At 39.9% G+C, this 13,221-nt stretch overlaps 1 protein-coding gene across 1 annotated transcript in view; it reads right to left on the bottom strand.

Annotated features, from left to right (window-relative positions):
- ADAM19 (ADAM metallopeptidase domain 19) overlaps positions 1-13,221 on the bottom strand; it is a 150,853-nt gene that overhangs the window by 84,109 nt on the left and 53,523 nt on the right. Inside the window, exon 4 of the mRNA XM_006901981.1 lies at positions 9,861-9,939. Coding sequence (XP_006902043.1) covers positions 9,861-9,939 — 79 coding nt within the window. The remainder of the gene's footprint in view (positions 1-9,860; positions 9,940-13,221) is intronic.

The raw sequence follows: 13,221 nt of genomic DNA, 5'->3' as shown, positions 1-13,221 counted from the left end.
GGGATAATTGGGATGGGAGTGTCGGAGACAGTGCGATTGGCACAGGACAGAGCGGAGTTTAGGGCTGTTGTACATAGGGTTGCTATGAGTCACAGGCTACTCGACGGCACATAACAACAAACAACAAGGTTCATTCTGGATTAGGTTAGACCCTAGTTCCAGGCATCACAAGCCAGTGGACAACAGGTTGCTAAGCATCACCAGGAGTGAAGAAAAGGCAAGAAAGGATCTACCTCTAGATCCTTCAAAGAGTGCATGGCCCTGTGAATCCCTTTATTTTGGACTTCTGGTCTCCAGAACTGGTAGAGATTACGTTTTAGTTAGCTATCGGGTTTTATGATAATTTGGTCTGAAAACTCCAGGATGTGAATATAGTCTCAACTCCTCCTCACTTCATGATGATCTTCCTCTTCCATAACCCTCCACATCTGGATCATATTTCATTCACCATCTGTGGCCATACTTGCGCTCTCCACTGCCTGTGGACATCTGTGCTCAATCAGGTTGGCTTCCTCCATCACAACAGACTGTTGCTTAAAACCACTATGTGTCAGGTACAGGACTAGACCCTGGAGACTCAGTGTTTATAGACTTTGTGATCTTGTGAGAACCAGTCAATAATTAAGATATATAATTATAAACTGTAAAAAGATATATGAAAGTAAAGTTTGAGGTGCTAGCAGAGGATGTTTTAAGTAGGGCAATCATAGTACTTAGGAAGCAAAACAGGATGCCACTGAGAATGCTAAAATGATAAACAAACAGTGAATCCAGGAAAACGGAGGTGTAATAACAAGAGGTGCATATCTGCAAGCTTCTTCCAAAGTAGGTCAAGAGAAAGAAACTAGTCAGACAAAGAGAACTCCCTGGCAAAGTCAGTTTCTAGAAAGGTCTTAAGAAAGAGGTAAACTATATAAACGTGAATACTTCTTCTTTACCCCAAACATCCCAAAACTAAGCAGGGCCATTCATAAATGCCTCTGCCTTTGCCTACAGAGCAGTATAAGTGATCCATCATCAAGATCATAATTGTTTGCAGTGTTCTGTCCCCCGCAGGCAGAGATGTGACCCAAGAGACAGCTGACCCATTTGTATTTTCTGGCTCTACTCACTTTCAGCTCCACGCAGGAATATAACCAAATAATTAAATTCATGCATCTTGGCACCAGTCAGCTGTGGGGTTACAGCCAGGTTCCACATCAATCCACTGTGTAACAGCTCCCAGCCTCTCTGACCTCTGTCAATAGCCCCTACCTCACAGGACGGTTGTGAGAATATTATGCATAAAGGAACCAGTGCAGTGCATCTGGCCCAGCACAGCAACCAATATACATACATGAGGGACATTATTCTTATCAGTTTTATTAATCAAAGGAAGGGTGTGCTCTCAAGGGATCCAGAAGTCCACCAAGGGGTTAAATCTATGGTTGTTGCTTCACTAGTTCTACATCCTATCGATCTGTGCTATGGCAACTAGAATGGAATAAAGGTCAGGCTAGAACTCAACTAAGAGGAAATAGGTGTACTCTGGGTGATATGGCCACAGACTGACATTCAGCTCAAAGTCATTCTCCCTCGAAGACCACAAGTGTCATTTTCACAGGGATTTCAACCTTTGGAGAAACACAAAGAAAAGTTCCTTCCCACTTCTCATTAAGTAAAGGAGTCATCTTCAAGAATCTGTGAAAGAAAGTGAACTGGTCAAACCCTCTTTCCAGCCAGGATTCTTTTGCTTTCAAATGTCAGTTTGGTACTTGGCTTTCACACATGCCTCTGGCCTCTGAGACTAAGGACTCCATTTCTAAACATTTCAGAACTGAGGAAGGCAAGGAACCTAAAACACAGAACCATTAAAGGGTGAAGAGCAGGCTAGTTCTCTCAGGGAGAGAAGAGAGACTGGAATGAAATAAATTGTACACACAGAAGCTGAAAGTAATCAAAGATGAGACCTTCTAATGATTAAATACCTGTGCACATTGAAAACTTTTCCCAATAGGGTGAAAAGAAAATCTACTAACTAGAAAAATACATTTGACAATGCCACCTTAGACAAGGGTTTCAACAAAAGTTTACCAAATTCTACAAGGCTTAAGAAAAAACACAAAATGAGCACAAGACTTAGGAAGACTTTTCACAGAGAAAGACATTTGGATGGCCAACAGATACATGAAGAAATGCTCAAAATCACTGGCAGTAATAGAGACACAAAACAACAATGAAATACCATCTCACTCCAGTAGCAGTGGCAAAGTTTAACAGGACAAGAAGCAATAAATACTGGAGAATATGTGGAGAGATGAGAACTCGCATACCCTATTGGTGGGATTCTAAAATGGTACAATCACTCTGGAAGGCAGTCTGGAATTTCCTCAAAAAGCTGAACATATAAATCCCATATGACCCAGCTATTTCACTGTTAGGCATAGCCCCAAGGAAATTAGAACTGAGACATAAATACAGATTTGTACACCAATGTTCATAGCAGCATTATTCACAATCACAAGAACATGAAAACAGCCCAAATGTCCAACAACAAAGGAATGAATTGAGAATTTGTGGTACATTCATGTGATGGAATACTACTCAGCACTCAGGAGCAACAATTTTGAAAAATACTGCATAACATGGGAGAGAATGGAGAGCATTATGATGAAAGAACTACCTCAGTCTCTTAAGGACAAATACAGCATACGACCATTACTGTAAAAATAGAAGGATAGCTAGTAAAATCTGTATGAAGGTCTAAGAACGGAAAGAGTTGGAACAGAAGGATAAGAATTAGTGAGAGAAAATCACGAAGTCACATAATTTGGTGGGTGGAAAGAGTGAGTGAAGGAAATTGGAAAGATCTAGTGGGGGCCTGAAAAGGTGGGGTAATGATGGGCATAGTTTAATGGTGATTAATTTTATATTCCAGTGTATGAGAGTGATTGTCTAAGCCACAATGTAAATGAAGAAAAATGTGAATCACAATGTATATTAATTTTTGTATGCAACCCAATATAAAATAAAAATTGAAAAAAATAAAGAAGTCCTGGAACTTTACAAGTAAACAGAATGCAAATCTAGGAATGAGTATATAGACTCCCTCTATCCCTTCCTATCTTTGGAATTATGTTAGCATTTATCACAGTCTGGGCGCTCTCTAAAATAAGGTAGCAGCTGACTTTGGCAGCATACTCTGCAACTTGCAAAGAGCTCTCACGTGTCATCTCATATGATGATAATACTTGCAATTTTCTGTTACTAGTGATCAGAGCTTTTAGAGCCTTACTACTTGATCTCTAACCCTTAACATTTGATCGACAGCAGACATAGATTTTTAAAAAACTATTATTATTATTATTACTTCAGTCTAAACCACATTCTTATTCAGTAGATGCCTCCCATCCCTTATTTTTTAGGAGAGGAAAATAAAGACTAGAGCAGTTTTAAGTCATTAGTGAGATCAGGCAACAGCCTGACTCCAGACTTCAAACTCTAAACTTCTCTCAGTTGGCCAGCATGGTGCCTGGTACTCTGAAGCCATAGTTTCTACGCTATGCTAAGTAAGTCTCTTCACAACAGTACCACCATCAAAATAGATAAGACTGAACTGGTCAAAGCCCTATTATTTTCTAAATTCCAGTCTAAGTCTGGTCACTAATGGGTTATCTGAACTCCCACAGACTACTTTTCCTCTTAATTTCTCCATCAGTAAACTGTGGGTTTGGAAGAGCTGTTTATAAATTCCCATAAAAATTCATCTATCCTTCCATAGCCCTGAGAGCCAAATATTAACATATCCAATTATTGGATGAGGAAACTAAAAACCAGTGTGGTCAAGAGGGTGTTTTAAGGTCACAAAGCTAGGAAAAGCCAAGATTACAGATGTGGCCTGCAGGCCCCAAGCCCTGTTACTCTTTCTACTGGACCATATTCACCTTCATTCCCCCAGTGGCCTGGCCTAGATGAGACCTATAGCCTAAAAGACAGGCTAAGACTCTTGATAAGGTTCCCAGAATGCCTACTAACCAGGCCAAGTTTGGAAATAGTGTGTGAACCTCAAAATTTGGGACAAGTACAGATAAATGGTTTTTTGCTTCCCATTTATTTTTTATTTACCTTCCAAATAAGAATGATGACAGAGAGCCACTTGAGACGGGGTGGGAGTGCTACAAAGTCCAGTAAAGAAGTGTTATGAATTTAATTATGTCCCTCTCCAAAAACATGCATTGTCAATCCTAACCTGGTAGCTCAGTGGTAAGGAGCTGTGCTGTCAACACAAAGGCATGTGATTCGAATCCACCAGATGTGCTGCAAAAGAAAGATGGGCATACTCCTCTAGTACAATTTACAGCCTCTGAAGACTGCTGGAGGGTGTCTAACTCTACAATAAGAACAACATGCCATTAGTTAAAATCCCATTTGGGAATGAGTTGTATTTGTTGTGTTAATAAGAAAGAATTCGTATACACTCTTAATACTTTTTGAGACACTAAATAACTTAAACAAACCTTCAGATTGTTGTTGTTGTTGGGTGTCTTGGAGTCAAATACAACCCATAGTAACTCTATGAACAACAGATCTGAACTCTGTCCTATTCTGTGCCATCCTCACAATCTCTGACATAATTGAGCTCATTGCTGCAGTCACTGTATCAATCCATCTGGTTAAAAGTCAACCTCTCTTTTGTCATCCCTCCATCTTTTCCAAATAATGACCCTCTCCAAGGAATAGCCTCTCCTAACAACAAGTCCAAAGTATGTGAGATGAAGCTTTATCATCTTTGCCTCTAAGAGGCACTCTGGTTGCATCCTCTCCAAGATATATCTGTTTGTTCTTTTGGCAGTCCATGCTTTTTGGAAATTCAGTGCTTTTCTCCAACATCATAGCTCAAAGGCATCAATTCTTCTTGTGCCATCCTTATACATTGTCCAACTCTAAGATAAAATAGCAAGTGATTGAAAAGACCATGGCCTGAACTAGGCAAACCTTAGTCCTCAAACTGTAATCATTGCTCCGAAATAATTTGGAGAAGTTTTAGACTGCAGATTTTCCCAGTGCAACAAGTCTCCTGGTCTCCTGACTGCCGCTACCAAGGGTGTTGATTATGAATCATTGTACCATAAACAATTGTTTGACACTGAAATAATACAGGAAGTACTGTATGATCAAAAGCTAGTGGTAATGAAGGAAGAAGTTGAAGCCATATTAAAGACATTGGCACAAAATTAGGCCCCAGGAAATGATGGGATACCAAGTGACATGATTCAATTAACAGATGAAGCTCTGCATGTACGTACACATTTATGCCAACTATCTGGCCAACTGACTGGAAGAGATCCATATTTGTTCCTATTCCCAAGAAAGTTAATTCAGCAGAATGTGGAAATTATCAAGCAATATCATTAATATTACATGTGAGCAAAATACTACTGAAAAACATTAAAAAATGGCTAGAGCATTACAGACAGAGGACTACCAGAAGTTCAAGCTGGATTTAGAAGAGGTCATGGCACCAGGGCATGACATCATTGCTGATGTCAGATGGGTCCTGGCTGAAAGAATATATATACGAGAAGAATATATATTTGTGTTTCATTGATTATGTAAAATCATTTGACTGTTTGGCTTATAACAAATTATGTCTAGCATTAAGAAGAATGGGAATCCTAGAACATTTAATTGTGCTCATGAAAAACTTATACCTAGACCAAGAGGCTGTTTGTTGCGTGAACAGAGCAAGGGGATACCACATGTTTTAAAATTAAGAAAGGTATGAATAAGGGTTGTATCCTTTCTCCATATAGATTCAATCTGCATGCCGAGCATATTATTCAAGAAATAGGACTCTCTGAAGAAGAATGTGGCATCAGGATTGGAGGAAGACTCATCAGTGACATTTGTTACACACTTGTTTCAGAAGACCAAAGAATACAGCCTTCAATATGGATTGCATTTCAAAGTCAAGAAAGTAAAGGTTCTCATCACTGAACCAATAAGCAACATCATAATAGGTGGAGAAAAGACTGAAAAGTAACAATTTCAGCTTACTTATATCCACAATCAACCCTCTTTGGTCCAGCAGTCAAGAAATCAAAAGGCATTTTGCATAGGGAAAATCTATTGTCAAGGATCTTTCTCCAAAATGTTAGAGACCAACTGGTCCAAACCATGGTACTTTCAATTGCTTACTATGCATCTCAAAGTTAGACTATGAGTAAAGGAGACTGAAAAGATTGATATTTCACGGCTTGACAAATGAACAAACAAGTATGTCTTGAAGGAAGTACAACCAGAGTGTTCCTTTGGAGGCAAAGATGGTGAAACATATTGTCATAAACTTTGCGTATGTTGTCAAGAGGAACCAGACCTTCACAAAAAAGGCATCATCCTGGGAAAGGTGGAGGGTTAAAAAAAAATAGGAAGATCCTCAAGGAGAGGGATTGACACAGAGATTGTAACAACAGTCTTGAGCCTGTTGGCGATCCTGGAGGTGATGCAGGGTAGGGCCAGGTTTAGATCTGTTGTTCACAGAGCTACTATGAATTAGTTGACTCAATGTCATCTAATAGCAACAAACAGTGAGTCAGAATCAGCTCAGTGGCAACTAGATTTTTAGGGGTTTTCCTCCTATTGTTCAGAAAAAAGATGGTCATTAATCAACAAGGCCTACCAGAAGGAAGTGGGTTTTAGCAATGATGGGGAGCCTTTCCCCCCTCTTTTCTTCTGTTTCTGAAAGGCTGTGCAATCTTTGCCTGATGCAAAAGCAGAAAGCACAAAGAACAAGCAAATTATCAGAGCCATGAAGTCACAGCATTCATCTCAGCTTCTTGGCCCAAGGGCACCACCCCAAGGGCTTTCACAGCAGGAAACATGAGCTCATGATAAGTTAAGCTTGTGGACTGAGAGAGCCATTCTTGGGCTCCAGGGTACAGAAAAGGCAAGAGCCAAACTCCCAGGACAGTGATTTTTATGAGATCTGAGGGGGAAGGTATTCACTCCCACCCCAGAGGCAGAGAACAGTCACTAGTGTAAGGAAGAGATATTTTTGACCAAGCGACAATAAGTGAGGGAAGTGTGGATTCCAGAGATTGAAGTCACTGCTGGACAGCCTTGTGTGTGAGAAGGAGATTCCGCTGACTCGCCTGCTGCAGGCACTGGCCACACTCCCAATTCCTTTATCTTTAGAATGATCTCATCAAGTCTTCACAACAATCATCCTCATTTTTCTACTCTCCCTTGCTCCTCAATGCTCTCATGTATACAACTATGCAAAAAAGCTCAGCTGCTTGGTAATCATGAACTAGATTTCTTCCCCACTGCATTAAATTGTTCCCCACTCGGGTTTCCCAGGCTGTAAGTTTATAGGAGGATATTGTTCATTTTAATTCCAAGGAACAAGCTGATGGATTTGAATCGCCACCCATAGAGCTATTAAGACGTAACTGTCCTAGCCTCTTCTCCCATTCAAGGTAGTCGGATAAACTGTTGTTCTTAGTTGCCACTAAGTAGCTTCAGACACACAGGAAAATAAGCATGCAAAGTAGAACCGATTTCCAAAGGAGTTTCAAGGCTGTGACCTTTCAGAAACAGGTCCCTGCATTTCTCTTTTGAGGCATCTCTGAATAGGTTCTAACCTCCAATTTTTCAGCTAATAACTGAGTGCTTAACTCTGCACAACCCAAGGACTCTAAATGACCGAGTGGATGTGTTTGTCAGTATTGTAGAGAACGGAACATGTGGGAATCCCGGGCGCCAAGCTAACACTGAGACAGAGGGACCCCTCAGCTCACCGTTAGACTACATCCCGCAGGTCCCCACACCACTAACACTCATTGCATTTTGCGCTGGATCAAAAAATGACCGCTTCTCCTTCCAATGTCCATCTTTTCCTCCCTAGACCCTTACTCTGACAAAGATACTGAAAAAAGTCACTCTAATCCAAGGTTCTCAGCCTCAGCTCTGCCGGTGTTGTGGGCCTAGTGATTGTTTGTGGCTGGAACTGTCCTATGAATTGCAGGGTGCTGCTCAGTCTCCATGCTTTCCACCCACTAGATGTCGGCAGCATCTGGACTCTATTTGTCACCATCTAAAATGTCCCTGGACATGCCCAGGGTCTCTGTGGGGCAACATTATCCTCGCTTGAGAGCCACTGCTCTAATCCTACAAATTCCAACAGGCACCTCAACAGAAGAGCTAGGAAACCATATAAAAGTGGACTGTGAACTCAGGGTAGGGGCGAGGATTGTATAACAATGAAGGAAAGAAAATGTGCAACAATGAATGAATGAATGAATGAATGGGGGGATTAAATGGAAAGAATATGCTGTAAAAAAAAAATATATATATATATGTTGTACTGAAAAAGCATTAATAAAAAAAAGGAAGAGCTAGAAACCACATGTGTATGGCTTATACCGTAAATGCTCACCAGTGGGATGTGGTAAAACCACACTTAGAGGCATCTACCTCAACAACCAATGACTGCTCTTTGACATCGTGCAAACATTCTGGGAGATGAGGGAGATATACAATATGAAGATAGCAGCAAAATAACTTAAAATCACTTTCCAAGAGTTAGACTACAATTAATGGTTACTAGATACAGCACAAGTAGAACATTGTTGCTTAATTGGTACCCAGCATCTGTTTGGGGTGATGAAAAAGTTTTGGAACCAGATTATGATGTTTGCATAATGGTATGAATGGAACTTAATGTCACAGAATTGCACACTTAAAATGGTAAATTTTATGTTACAAGCCTTTTATCACAATAAAATAAGTTGAAAAACTTAAAAAGACAGTGACATTCCTGCGCATGGACCATACAACGCTTGAAAACCTCACACATCTGTCGAAAAAGGTCCAATTAAATAACTGATTGCATGAGACTAGAGGATTACGGACACAGCATTTCTTTCACTTAAAGTTTTATTGCCATGTGGATAGTTAATATAAAAAAACCTCGGCATGGCACAAACAGCTACCATGTATGGCCAAAGGCTTCTCAGAAGAAAGGTCTGGTGACCTATTTCTGAAAATCCTATGGAACACAGCTTTACTCTGACACACATGGAGCCACCAAGAGTCAGAAGTGACTCAATGACATTTTCAAAAATAAACACAAAATGAAGAAAATTTCTGTCGCCCCATAATTATACACTTTTAATTCATTGTTGTTAGGTGTCATCGAGTAGAAGATGACTCATAGTGACCCTATAACCAAGCTATCTGAACCCTGTTCTATTCTGTGCCATCCTCACGCTTCCTGTCACACTAGAGCTCACTGCACCAGTCACTGTGTCAATGTACCTGGTTGAGGGTCTTCCTCTTTTTTGCTGACCCTCCACCTTTCCAAGCCTGATGTCCTTCTTCAAGGAATAGCCCCTCCTAGCAACATGCTAACAGTATGTGAGACAAAGCTTTATCATCCTTGCCTCCAAGAAGCACTCTGGCTGTACCTTCCCCAAGACATATCTATTTTTTCTTTTCGCATTCCATGAGATATTTAGTATTCTTCTCTAATACCACACCTCAAAGGCATTCATTCTTCTTCTGTCATTCATATTCATTGTTCAGCTCTCAGATGCATAGAAAGTGATTGAAAAGGCCATGACCTGCATCAAATGCACCTCAGTCCTCATTATTAATTTGCTGCAATTACTCTCAAATGTTCTACCTCGCCATTTTAACCAGCAAAAGAGAGAGGACACTTATAAAACCACAAATCCACATTTTGCCCCTCCTGCTCACTATCTTCATTTTCAACAGGGGAAAGAGTTACTTCGGGAGTGTGGCCACCCTCATCATTTATCTTAGTAGTCCCTAGGCAAGCAATTGGATAGGGCAGATATACACTGTTGAGCTGAACTTACCTCAGCCTTCAGCATGGTGGTTTGAGGGTTTCCACTTTGAGTATATTGAGTTTCCGTATAGCTTGGAGCAAAAAGGTCCCTGAAAGGAAAAAAAATAGATACTTTATGTTTTGGGTTTTATCTTCCTGGTAACACCAAGTGCTGTTGTGAGTTGTCCACTACAACCCATAGGAACTCTGTAAACACCAACTCACTCACTTATCGCCATTGAACCAGAACTGACTTATAACTTGTGCTCCAGTGACTTTTAGAGGTTGTAAATCGCACAGGAGATTGTCCATCTTTCTCCGCAGGAACATCTAATAGATTCGAACTGGCTGCCTTTGAGATGGCAAAGCAACTCCTGTCCTACTAATCCGTCAGAACGCCCTGAACAATAACGAACAAATTTAAATGAACCAGACAGTACCACCCAAGCATCTCCATGTAGAGGAAAACAGGCTGAGGAATGAATAGACAAATAGAGGGATATCTATCATTAACTCCAGATTTCTTTCATCATAACTAGATAAAGAGGAAAAAACCTAAAGCAATGGTCCCAAACATTTTCTGGTTCTTAGCAAATACAGATGTAAAGTCATGCACAAAATATCTTAGGCTTCATGAATTCAACTTTTTACCTTTATTGATTTGTGAGCATTATTTCTATTTTTTATTACCAATGTTGTTGTTATTGTTGTTAAGTGCCATTGAGTCATAGATGACTCAAAGCAACCCTATGAACGAAAGTCCTGAACATGTATAACTTCTATCATTTCTCTAAATTCATAGAGTTTCCAGAGGCAAGCTATTTCAGAAGTGGATGCCACTCCTGCTTCCAAGCTTGTTTTAATTTGGGAGCTCCATCAGACAGTCTCCACCATGGGCAAACATTATCACATTTGACACATCAGTGTCACAGTGTTTACCATAACAGCAATCATAATAGTTACTGTCCTACAACAAATTGACAGTCCAGTGCTATAAGCACTGAGAAGAATGTTTGACTAAAAACAATTAAAACTAGGCCCAGTTCCCACCCATGGGTGTGTGTGTGTGTGTGTGTGTGTGTGTGTGTGTGTGTGTGTGTGTGATAAATGCCTTTTTAAATACAGGCTAAATCAAATCAGCTCACACCCCAAATGCCTTTTTAAATACAGGCTAAATCAAATCAGCTCACACCCTATTGCAAACAATAGTCCCACCCATGCCTCAGCCAAAACAGAAAACACACCTTATTGCAAATAATAGTCCCACCCATGCCTCAGCCAAAACAGAAAACCTTTGCCTTTGTAGAATCCAGCTGCTCCATTCACCTCAAACTGGAAACCAAATGTCTTTTTAAATATAAGGAGGCAAATAAACACTTAAATTTTTCTTTAAGACAGTAACTCCTTCATTATAGGGACTCTGTTGGCATAGTCTATAGGGAGCTGTACTGCTAACCCAAAAGGTATTCTCCTCTGGCAGTTCAAAGCTACCAGCATCTTTGAGAAAGTAAGATGGACAATGTCCTCCCACTCAATTTACAACCTCAGAAACCTAGTGGAGGGTCAGCTAAAAGTCAGTTTCAGCACAACAGCAATAAGGTTTTTGGTTGTTGTTACATGTCATTTATGAGACTGTCAATCAAGATGTTCTACCTGGTCATGGTTAAGGGGTAGCCTATGATCCAAGCCAAGACAATGGAATATTGTGACAAGTTCTGAGCAGATAAAAACTATTCATCTATTTCTTTATTTCTGGTACATGGATGCCTGGAGTTGCCTCTGCCTGTCCTTGCCAAGACCTGGTAATTTAGATTTCCTGACAGGATAATTTTTTACATTACTCTTTCAGTAAGTTCTCTATGCCACCCACCTCCCCTAAATTGAACACTGGTTTCTTTCGCTTGCTCCAGACTCCTTGGAGAGGAAATAAGAATCTCTCAACAAAGACAAGACAATATCAAGTAAAGTTTCTAGAATTTCTCTGGAAGTTAAAAAAAAAAACAAAACAAAAAAACCAAACACAAACAAACAAACACACCAAAAAACCCAAATAGATATTTCAATTAGTTCAGTCACATTAAAAGCAGAATAGATTTATAGCCAAGGTCAAGGGGCAAAAAGATTCCTGATGAACAGAACCATTCCAAAAGAATGATGTGGATGTATTTGCATTAATGTGGAAAGATGTTTAAACGGGAGTTACATAAAAAACAGTAAGTTACAGAAAATTTTATGTTTGAAGGTCCATTTTAATGAAACAATGATAATGGCATGCAGTAAAAATTATCAGAGTAACAAAGGTTCATTCTCAACAGTGGTTATCCCGAGGGACTAAAGAAGATGTTCATTATCTAAGTTACAGATGTCTGAGATGGTTTGAATTTTTTTCTAATTATTATGCATTTATTTTGAAAGTGGAAAAAATTAAATTAAAACTAATTTCTAACAAAGAAGAAAATGGAGGCTGAGGTCAGCACAAAACGCCGAGGAGTCTTCAGAGATGACGTAGGTTTTGGAAGAGGTGGCATTTTCCAGAAAGTGAGGGTCAACTGAGAGAGTTCTTCTAGTTACCCCCAGCTCTGGGACTCCGGACTCTCAGATTCCTGACTCCCTCCTCCCTCAGTGTGATGAAAAATGCCACAAGAATTATCTCTTGTAATATGTCAAGCCTACAACGGTTACGCTTGGACAAAGAAGGGAAAATAAACTTAATAGAAACTGTGAAAATAGAGCAATTACTGAAACCCAACTTGTATAGAGAAAATGGAAATTTTCATATGGAAAATTTGGGTTGGTGACTAATGCGTGAGATTCTGTGCCCCCTGCCCTTTCTCTTTCTCAGTGTCTAACCGGGATCCCAGAGAGTGGTCAGCTACTCACCTGGGGGAGATAAACCATAGACATCATCAGGACAGAAACTTTCTATTTGTTCAATGAAAGAACTAAATAATTATAGAATGAATGAATGAATGAACGAGTGGTTTGACATACTAATAGTTTAGAATATGGTCTGAAATCCGAGAGACTGAGCTTTTCATTTCAGTGTTGATATTTATTGTCTCTAGTCAAGAGCAAGTTACTTTTTATTTTATCCTTGAGCCTCTGTTTTCTCTTCTGGGGGAAAAAAAGAGGTTATTATGTCTATTTGAGGGACCTCTGACAGGATCGGTTGTTTTTACAAAATACGTGTAAAGTGGAGCTCAATAAAAGTTAAAAGCTCCTCTTCCTTGTCAAGGAACCCTGGAGTCATACTTTGTAGGGAGTTGTGCAAAGCTGGAGTTGTCCAAAGGCAGCAAACTCTCTGACAGTTCAACTTTTTTTTTTTTTGACAGTTCAATATTTATCATCAGCTCCTCAGGAGAAAGATGGGCCCCTCCTGTGAGACATACAGC

The sequence above is a fragment of the Elephantulus edwardii genome, unplaced genomic scaffold (assembly GCF_000299155.1).
Source record: "Elephantulus edwardii isolate Elephantulus edwardi_28Jun2011 unplaced genomic scaffold, EleEdw1.0 scaffold00354, whole genome shotgun sequence".
Lineage (NCBI taxonomy): Eukaryota > Metazoa > Chordata > Mammalia > Macroscelidea > Macroscelididae > Elephantulus > Elephantulus edwardii.
The sequence above is the reverse complement of the archived record's forward strand: the minus strand, read 5'-3'. Positions and strand labels throughout refer to the sequence as shown.